Consider the following 9,945-nt stretch of genomic DNA (forward strand, 5'->3'; position numbering starts at 1 on the left):
AGTGTGACCCCGCGGGGGTGGGGTGGGGTAGAGAAGGGCGGGTGGGGTGGGTGTGTTTTGGTTTGGTTAGATTGGGTGTTCAAGGATAATATATGGTGTGGATGCTTCACATGTGGGGGGTGCTGTTGGCAGAACAAAGCCTCGCTGCAAGGAATCACCCACACCACTGCAAGGCCGGGCGGGCCCACGCACGCGAAAATTGTGAAACGTGGGCGGTAAAGGGCAAAGGACTTCCAGGCGCGTGGGTGGAGCGCTCTTATGCAAATTCCAACGGTGTTGGGGATCACAGAGCGACACGCCCTCGGCCCCACCAACCGCCGCGAGGCAGTGCTGTACTTGATGAAAGCGCCTTGTGCGCGGCAGGCAGCGACCCCACGCTGCCTCGGAAAAAGCACCAAGCCCACCTCCACGGCGGCGGCGAACGCGGCGTCCTTGGTGGACTGGTGGAGGAGGTGCACGCCGTGGCCCAGCGCGCCCAGCGTGCGCGCTATGCACGCGAAAGCGTGGTCGCCGCCGGCGCAGCGCGCGCGGCCGGGCTGGTAGGACGCTGAGTAGAACAGCCAGCGCGGCATCGCGCCGCGGCTGCCGCTGGAGCCTGCTGCTCGCGCTGCTGCAGAACATGTCGAGGTGTGGGAGAGTGGCCGGAGGAGCTTGGGAGCAAGAGGCGCGCAAGACGTGCTCATGCTTGGGGCCAGCGGGGGCGGTGTGCCTGTCTGCTACCGAGGTTGATTGCGGTTGCGGTCACGATTTCGGGCGGCGCTTGCCGTGCTCAGCGGCGCACCTCGTCTGTCCCTGTCTTCTCCTTGAGAGCCTTACAGGTCAGGTGACCGCGTGTCGCCACGCGCCCGCCGCTCACTCGCAGTCGGCACCCGAGAGTGCTGCACTGTGCGTCTGTCGTCCAGCACAACGAGCTGGCCGTCGGCCACAGTATTGTACCAGCCTTACGTGACTTGTATTGCAAACACTCCTTCCCCGTCGAAGGGCGTTGAGAACTCCCACTCCCGCTGCTGCAGCCACGGTTTGAAGCGCGGGCTCTGCTACTAAAGTCTCAGAAATATATCAGGCAAAGAATTAAAGTGGCTCTCAGGGGCCCGTGACTGCATCATTGTGATTCCACGCGCGGCCATTGGACCTGGGCACGACCACAATGAGCGATCCAGCCTGCCTCGAGCTCCTGCGGGGGGCGAGGCAGGCCCAGGATGAGGGCCTCATAGCGGCCGAGGACTATAGCCTGGTCAAAATGGCCTATCTCAGGGCCCAGCAGATCAAGGCCGGGCTGGACGCGGGCTTTATAAGGCAGGACGATTATGACAAGGCCCGGGACGCGTACCTAACGGCCTTGGACTTTGTTGTGATGTCGACGCAGCCGAGCGCCAGCGGGCCGGAGCCGGGCGCATCTGGGGCAGCGGCCGCGCCGCCCTCACAGGCAGCTGCAGCACTGGCCCGACCGGCGCTTGCTGCGCCGCCCACGCTGGCACCCCTGGCTCTGCCGCGAGTGCGGGCAACGAGCTCGGACGCCGCGCCGTCGCCAGCGGAGGCTGCGGTCCCCAGGGTCAGCGCGCCAGCAGCAGCTGAACGGGCGCTCGCAGAGCGCATACGTGCCGCGGCGTCCGCGTCGCAGGGCGGGGCCCTTGCACCACCACCTGCGTTGACGCTCGCCCCTGCAGCAGCCGTCGCAGCAGCAGCAGCAGGCCCCTCCCCTGCCGCCTCGGCGGCCCAGGCGTCACCCGCGCAAGCGCCCGCGCCGGCGCCGGCGTCGGCGTCGCTGCCGCCCGCGGCCGCTAACCGCTCCGGGCTCGCCTCCCCCAGCGGCACGGGCGGCTGGGCGGCGCCACGCGAGTCTTACGCGGCCGCGCTCAACACGCCGCTCGCCCAGCGGACGCCGGGGGTCAGCAGCGCGAGCGGCGCGGCGCAGCGCCCGGCTACGACGGGCGGCACAAGCGCCGGCTTCGGCGGCGGCGGAGCGGCCCGCAACGGCGGGGACGCCATGCCTGCGCCCGGAACGGTCAGCCGGTCTCGCTCTATGTTTGGCGCGGCTGCCGGCTACTCGCCGCGCGCGGCCGGCTACTCGCCCCGCGCCGCGCCCTCGCCGCGCGTCAGCGACGGCGGCGGCAGCGCGCACCGCAGCAACAGCGGGCCCCCAAGTCCCGCCGCCGGCGCGCGCAGCCCCAGCGCCGGCGGCGCCTTTGGCGCCTCGGAGCGCGCCGCGGCGCCGAGCAGCGCCCCGCGGCCCGCGAGCGCCAACGGCGGCCCGCCCCTGCCGCGCGCGCCGGTGTCGGGTGCGGGCGCGGGTGCGGGCGTGGTGGTGGGCACCGCGATACCGGCGGACGTGCCGCAGTATGCGCCGCGCGGCAGCTTTGCGGGCAAGTGTTCCATGGCTGGCATAGGGCTCCACGAGGACTGCGTGAACCTGTTTGTGCACATGAGGCAGCGCAGCAAGGTGCGGAGCCAGACATGAGGCGGCCGTGGCACAGGGGGTGGGGGCGGTTGCGCGCAGGGGTCAGGGATTGCGCCGACAAGCGCTCCCTGTGGTTTGCCGGCGGCTCCGGCTGCAGGCGCGCACGGCATGCGCTCCTCTCGAGCGAGGAAGCACCAGCCGCCGGCCCCTTGGTCCCGCGCTGGCGCTTCTGCGCGTTGTTAACATTGTGACACTGTGAACGGCTCAGCATGTCCCGGCCTCCCTGTCGAACGATCCGCTCCTTCCCCCTGCCCCACCAACAGTTCAAGTGGATCACGTATAAGGTGGACGACAGCGGCAAGACGGTGGGTACAGGGGGAGGGGGCAGGGTGGGGTCATGGCTAGGTGCGGCCCCGCAGGACGCGCAGAACGGCCAGGACGGCAGGCGCCACTCGACGGCGGGCGGAAAACCGGGGGCGCGCCACGCACGGGGACGGCTGGTGCTGAGAGCAAGCTGGCGCGTTCAGGCATGGCTGCCTTCAGCGCAAGGCCCCCGTTGCACTGCAAAGGGGGGTTAAGGAAGGGTCACCCCTGCTGCCTCCCCACAAGCATACCCACACACATGTGCCCAACACACTCACATACCCAACACACCTGCGCACCCACGCAACACATGCGCGCGCACAAACACTCTATCTCCCCCTCTCTCGTCCTGTCTCCCCCCCAGGTGGTCCCGGACCACTATGGCGTGCGGTCCTCTACCCACGACGCCTTCATAGCGGTGCTGCCCCCGGCAGAGTGCAGATACGGCGGTGCGTGAGGGCGGCACGCGCAAGAGTTGATGTGTGTGTGTGTGTGTGTGTGTGTGTGTGTGCCAGATATTCATGTGTGCGCGTGCGTGTGAGTTTGCGAGAGTGTGTGAAGGGGAGAGAGAGGGAGAGGGAGAGGGATTGAGAGATTGGCTAAGCGTCCCTTGTGAGAGCACACAGGGCGCTGCAAGCCCCTTGCTGCTGTGCACCGCCCGACGTGTCCAGCTTTGCCAGCGCTGGGGTGCCTTTGACCGTGGTCCTCCCCCTGCAGCCATGCTCACCCCTGTTGGCCCCCACCAACGTGCGCCTTGCCACCTCTCTTAACCCCTTGCCCCCTTCCGCCCCCAGTGTACGACTTTGAATATGTCAGCGCAGAGAGGGGCGGCTTCAGCAAGCTGGTCTTCATCTTCTGGTGGGGGGTGGCGGCGCATGTGTAGACATGTGTGATGGTGGGAGTGAGGCCATGCTTGGATGTGTAAGATTGTGTGTGCATGCGCGTTACACAGCAGGGGCTAGGCTGGGTTGTGTCGCACCTGCACAACGTGCACAGCGCTCAGGCTCCGAAGCTAGCGTGTGCTTGATCTCAAGCCTGGGCCAAGCGCACTAGGACGCCGTCGACACCGCATCCCCCGCGACTGCCCCCTCTCCCTCTTGTGTCTCAGGGCCCCTGAGGGGTCGGCCATCAAGAGCAAGGTGCGCAGCACACCGGCAGCGTCGGCGCGCGGCCGGACAAGGCCCTTGCAACGACGGGCCGCCCGGGCTTGGCTGCACAGGCGATGCTTACGCCTTGCCGCGTGTAATCGGTCGCCTGCGCCACTAGTCACTCTCTTGCTAGTCCTTCGTGCCTTTCGCCGCTAGAATCAACATCCTGTTGGGCTAGTTGAGCACGTTGACTGACCCGATCTCCCCCATGACATCACCGTGACATCAGATGATGTATGCGGCCACCAAGGACTTCTTCAAGGGCTTCCTGGAGGGCATCGGGGCCGAGCTGCAGGTGGGTGGCTGTTGCTCGGCACGCAGCAACCTGTTGATGCACCCGCTGATGTCGTGTTATATCCTGTACCCCTGCTCGAGCACGTGCACGCGTGTCGTGCGCATCAAGCTCCCCTTGCCTGCCGTGCTTCCTGTGTCGATTTCAGCCACCCCGCAGCCAAAACCCCACCTGGCGCCCCCTGCGATCACCCACTCCTCCCCTCCACTTGGTGCACCTCCACCAGGCTAATGAGCCCGATGAGGTCACAGAGGAAGAGATCCGGCTCAAAGTGGGCGCCAACCTGTCACGCAAGTAGGGGCAAGATCCTCTTCGCCCCAGACCCCCCGCGCCTGGTCGCCCCAGATGGCAAGGCCAATTCTCAGACCGCAGGCCTGCCGGCAGACATCGCAATTCGAGGCCGCAACCAGCAGCGCTGGCGGCCTGGCGGGGTGCGCCCGTCGACCGGGAAGCACCCGCACCCGGCCCCTGCTGCGCCGTGGCTGTGCGGCCCTGGGGGAGCGCACGAGCGCGCAGGGGCCACCATCCCGAACCCGCCCATTGGTGGCTCCCAAGCGCTGGAGGGCAGGGCTGCTTGACGAGAGAGTTGCTTGAGCACTGCATGCGGGCGACTCGCCCCTGCTGCCTCCCAAAACGTGCGACTGGCTTGATTCCTTTGACGGTGCGCACGCGGCTGCTTTCGGCCCTCTCTTTTCCCCAAAGGACAGCTCGGCTGCGAGCGCCTGGAAGTAGCTAGCTCTCCTTTATTTGGCAACAAGGCGGAGGCCCGATCCTGCAAGCGGGCCGCTGCTCCCTGTCACGGGCCGACCGCAGCCCACGCCTGAGTGACCCCCCACATGCCGGTTGACCCCATACCCTCGGTCCCCCTTGACGTGCCAAAAAATGCGTGGGCCGCGGCCTGCATGTTGCTTAATCGAAACCATGACGACATCACACGCGCACGCCACACGTGCAGCCGTGACGATTGACGCCTCGAGCGGCCCCCGCGGTCCGCGCGGGGCCTTGGTGAGCCGCTGGTGAGCTTGAGAGGCCCCTGAGGCGCACGAACGCCCGGCAGTCATGCTGCTGAAGAGCCCTCGCCACCCCGTCAATTTCATTCCATTGAGTTTCGACTTCTGAAGTGCGGTGCTGAGCAGGCGTCGCGCCCTGACATGTTTTAGCGCTGCACCGCTCTGCCCTGGACTCCAAGACACAGGCCAACGCGCTCACCTCTGCGCCAATTCACCCAGTGCGCTGCCAGGCGCCACAACCGAACACCTCCCATGTTGGTTTACGCAGCACTGGCTTTCGTATGTGCTTCTGCTCTCGCGGGCATCAGGTTGATGAGATATGTTTTGGGTTCGGTTCGGTTGTAACAGCTTCTCTTTGCCAGCACCCCTCATCATTCTTGGCAGCAGCACCGGCTTCTTTCAAGGTCCAAGTGACATCACGTCAGCAGGAGTCCACCGTTGTGGTGCATACGACCGTTGTTGTAAGAGTGTGTGCTGTCCGCCTTGAATGAGGTTACCCGTTGCCGCGGCCTAGAGATTCTAAGGTCCTCAACAATAACACCAACATGATGAAGGGTTACACCCGCATGGCCATGTCCACTAACTGCCAGAACCTGAGGGCAGTGGCGAGCCAGGTGTCAGGGTTTCCGCTTTGCAGTTGACAACGCGGTTGTGCTGCGCAGTTTGAGGGACGAAATGCGGCTGCTGAGCCCAGGCCACCCGGACACATGCTGATTTCATAGATTTGGAATAGTACGATACTTGCACTCGAGCCTCCCTGATATCCATTCAAGTCCCTGACACAGCATCTAAGGTTTTGTGACTCGGACTCTGTGCAGTATACCCGGTATGCAGAGGCGTGCACGGTCATGCCCCAGCAGACCTGGACTGGTAATCTTGCGCGCCGCCTGGCCGTCATTGCCAAGTGAAGGATCACGTGTCTAAAAAATCCTTGTCAAGAGCGCTGACGGTCCGCAAAGCTTGAGCTTGCATGACTGCCTGTATGTGCCGCTGCATTGAGTGAGAGGTGATACAGCTAATTCCACCATAGTGCTGGCTGTGGGGCCCACACTGGGCCGCCGCTCGTCAGCAACGATGGGCGGGGCCCGCCGGCATTTAGTAAACCAAGCAACTGCACATGCGCAACTGAGCCCCATCCATGGCGCTCGCTCAGCTCTAAAGAAAGGAAGAGCTGCAGGACATCTGCATGTCTGATTGTGGGGCAGGGCGAGCGTGATCGTAAGGCCAGCCAATGCTCCAAAACCAGAGCGGCAAATTGAAACGGCGTCACTGGTGAACTGGCGCACCGGGCAGCAGCGCAGCGGCCGCAGTGCTCGATATCATGCAAGTTGAGGTGAGCGTTGCTAGCAGTTTTGTGTTTTTGGTAATATATCGAAATCAGGTCGACGCGCCGTTACGACGACAGCATATGTGAAGCGATCTGCCCGTTTATAGTGGTGACAAGCCGACGCATCGTACGCGATCTGCTGAGATCCTTTAAACAACGCGTGTCGTAGGCTTGTACCCCGATGAGATATGATGGCTTCAACAGATCACTGTAGATGACCGTCAGCCGTCGATGGCTTAGTGGTTATCTTGGCCGGCCTGAAATCATCGATACGGGCGTGGCGTGGTAGCAGCCAGCGATCGCAGCACAGCGACCGCGCTCCTCGGCAGACAGCGTGAAGCGCAAGGGCGCAGGGCGCAGGCGCAGCACCATCGGCGGCGGCGCTCGACCACAATGGGTGCCGAGCAGCTCGCCGCCGCGTTCCAGGCGCTATTCCACAGCGACGACCAGGCCACCAAGGTGGAGGCCAACCGCTGGCTGGACACGTGGCAGCAGACGCCCGAGGCGTGGGGCGTGTCGGACCGCGTCCTGCACGACCCCTCCAGCTCCCAGGACCTGCAGCAGTTTTGCGCGCAGACGCTGAAGACCAAGGTGGGCGGTGTGGTGTTTGTGTCAGTGACATGTGGGCGTGCGTGACTCACATGTTGTTTGGGCGTTTTGTGCGGAGGTGTGAAGGTGTGCAAGTGTATGCAGGTGGGAACGCGAATGTGTTCGTGTCTGCAAGCACGTGCAAGCGCGCGTGCGCGCTATCGTGGATGAGATCTGATTAATGAGCTGTCGACATACAGCAGGTGTGTGGAGTGTGCAGTTGCTGCCTCCAGCGGGCTTCTACTGCATCAGGCCGCACGTGCAGCTGCTGAGCAGCTGCTTCCAAGCAGGCACAGTAGTCCCAGGACCAACCGCCTTGCGACGGATCAGGGCGCTGCGGTCCCATGTCGTTCCAACACACACCTAGCCCACCAACCCAAGCACATGCTTGTTCATGACATGCCTGCATGACAACAACGTTCAAAAACCGCCAGGTCCAGAGGGACTTTGAGGAGCTGCCGCAGGATGCGGTCCCCCAGCTGCGGGACTCCCTGTTCGCGCTGCTCCTGCGCTTCGCCAACGCGCGCGCCCAGGCCGTCCGCACGCAGCTCGCGCTCGCCCTCGCCGCGCTCGCCGCGCACGTGCCCGCGGCAGCGTGGGGCGGCGAGGGCGGCGTGCTGCGGTGGTTTGCGGAGCGGTTTGCCAGCCAGGCGAGCGACGTGGCGCTGAGCTGCATGCTGGAGATTCTGACGGTGCTGCCGCAGGTGAGGGAGGGGGGGGTAGTGGTAAGGGGGCCGCACGGGGCTGGCAGCGGTTCAGCTAGTTGGGATGACCACCCCTAGGGACCGCTGGGCAGTGCATTGGGGTGATGGCAGGGCAGGGGCCTGCATTGTGCACACACGGCCGGCCACTTTTGCTGCTCCAGCGGGGGACAGCGGGGATGCTGCCGTGGATTAGAGTGGGGAGGTGCGCGGGGCAAAGCGTGGTGGATCAGCAGTGCCCGCGGCTGTAGGGCTGAAGACTAGAAGCAACAGGGGAGGCAAACGTGAGGGGATGTTGCAAGGGGAAACACTGCGCAGCCACGCAGGCATGTGCCCACGCTGTAAGACAAACCACACCACACGCTCTGTGCGCCCCGCAGGAGGCTGACAGCCGAAAGATCAGCTGCCGGCCAGAGCGGCGCGCGGCCTTCCAGGAGGAGCTGCGGGGCTACCTGCCCCACGCGCTGGAGGTGCTCACCAGGTGTGCGCACACGCGCGCGCGCGCGTGTGTTTGTGTATGTGTGAGTGTGTGCGTGTGCGTGTGCGCGTGTGTGTGTGTGTGTGTGTGTGTGCGTGTGCGTGTGTGCATGTGTGCGTGTGCGTGTGCGTGTGTGCGTGTGTGTGTGTGTGTGTGTGTGTAAGAGGAGTGTTGCGCATCAAGGCGGCGGGGTGGTGATCAGGGTCCTGTGTCCCTGGACCTGGGGCTGCGTGTCGCAGGGGAGCCAGGGGCGGGGGGCGTGCTGTCTCAATGGCAGTCGCCGCAGGCGGGGCGTGCATGGCGGCCGGGCAGGCGGGCGAGAACGGGGTTCAACATACACAGTCCTGACGTTTGACCCGGGCATACCCAGACGTCTGAGCACAGGCAGCTGCGTCATGTGGACGCTGTCCCGATCTGATGTCGAAAACATCGCCCCACTCTCACCGGAACTCGTGGCCCGCACCGCCGCCCCCCGCAGCTGCCTGGCCCAGCCCGAGCACGTGCGTGGCCAGGTGCTGGAGGCGTTTGGCTGCTGGCTGCGGCTGTCTGGCGGCCGCGGCCTGCCGGACGGCTTCGAGGCCCACCCCCTGGTGGCGGCGGCGGCGGCCGGGCTGCGCAGTGAGGCGTCCTTCCACCAGGCCGTTGACGCGGTGAGCGGCCGGCGGCTGGCGGTGTTGGCGGTTGGCTGTTGACGGTGCCAGCGGTGCGGGGTGGTGTCGCGGCCGCCGGGGCCTGGCTGAAGTGCCCATTGATGTCCTCCTCCTGGGAGGGCTCCTACAGGCTGTTGCGTGGGTACTGTGTTGTGGCCATCTTGTATTGGGGCCGCCTTTTCAGGGAGGGAAGGGAGAGGCAGCTGCCGGTGTCGGTGGTCGAGCTTTTGTGAGGTCTGCAGGGCAATCACCACCCAAGCAGCGGAGGCGCTGGCGGGGCGGCGCGGGGCGGCCGGCTGCAGCGGTGGGATGAGCCCCCCGGGGCCTGCTTCAACACACCCCGCTCTTCCCGGGCCCGAACTGACGAAGACCCACCATGCCGCCCACCGAACCCCCCATGGCTCGGCCCCCGCCAGGTGTGTGAGCTGATCTGGGTGACGGTGGACCCCCAGACCTGCGCCCCCAACCCGGCCATGCAGCCGCTGGCGGCCGATCTGGTCAGGGCCGTCATGGAGCTGCGGCCGCGCTTCACCACGGCGCTGCGTGTTGCGCAAGCAGGTGCGCGCGTGTGCCCCGCCCCGTGCCGCATGCTGCCACTGCCGTTGCCGTTGCAGTTGCCGTGGCCCTGGCCATGGCCTTTGCACTCCCCCTCATCTCCCCTGCTCCCTGACCCCTGTCGTCTGACTAATCGGCGCCCGGTCACGCCTGACAGCTGGCATGGTGTGGTGTAGTGCGTGCAATCCTATCGACCCCTACGCCCTCCCTGATGCACCTCAACCCCCTGAGTGCACAACACCACACTTGCACTGGAGTTCCGCTCCACACATAACTAAACAGTCGCCTCTTGTTTCACCACCACCAAACCGCGCCATGTCAACTGCCCGCCAGAGTCTGAGGGGCGCCCCAGCGCTGATGATGACGTGGCGGACGAGTTTGACGACGACTTTGACGCCATCAAGGGCATGGGGCGGCTGTTCTGCGAGGTGGGGG

At 65.2% G+C, this 9,945-nt stretch overlaps 3 protein-coding genes across 3 annotated transcripts; 2 read left to right on the forward strand and 1 right to left on the reverse strand.

The window, feature by feature from the left end:
* Nucleotides 1–404: 404 nt before the first annotated feature.
* Nucleotides 405–572, reverse strand: MNEG_10230 (hypothetical protein; the record flags this gene model as incomplete). Its single annotated transcript, XM_014041296.1, has 1 exon — nt 405–572. A coding segment is annotated over one exon (168 nt), but the record flags the coding sequence as incomplete, so codon positions are not given.
* Nucleotides 573–1,240: 668 nt separating this feature from the next.
* Nucleotides 1,241–4,499, forward strand: MNEG_10231 (Actin-depolymerizing factor 6; the record flags this gene model as incomplete). Its single annotated transcript, XM_014041297.1, has 8 exons — nt 1,241–1,552; nt 1,721–2,440; nt 2,722–2,763; nt 3,126–3,210; nt 3,556–3,619; nt 3,870–3,900; nt 4,139–4,204; nt 4,428–4,499. The coding sequence occupies 8 exons, from the start codon at nt 1,241–1,243 to the stop codon at nt 4,497–4,499; spliced, it is 1,392 nt and encodes a 463-aa protein (XP_013896751.1).
* A 2,432-nt stretch (nt 4,500–6,931) lies between these two features.
* On the forward strand, nt 6,932–9,625 carry MNEG_10232 (hypothetical protein; the record flags this gene model as incomplete). Its single annotated transcript, XM_014041298.1, has 6 exons — nt 6,932–7,129; nt 7,561–7,830; nt 8,208–8,308; nt 8,784–8,955; nt 9,372–9,513; nt 9,570–9,625. 6 exons carry the CDS (start codon nt 6,932–6,934, stop codon nt 9,623–9,625), a joined length of 939 nt encoding a protein of 312 aa, XP_013896752.1.
* Nucleotides 9,626–9,945: the final 320 nt, after the last annotated feature.

The sequence above is a fragment of the Monoraphidium neglectum genome (genome assembly GCF_000611645.1).
Source record: "Monoraphidium neglectum strain SAG 48.87 unplaced genomic scaffold scaffold02232, whole genome shotgun sequence".
NCBI classification, from domain to species: Eukaryota; Viridiplantae; Chlorophyta; class Chlorophyceae; order Sphaeropleales; family Selenastraceae; genus Monoraphidium; species Monoraphidium neglectum.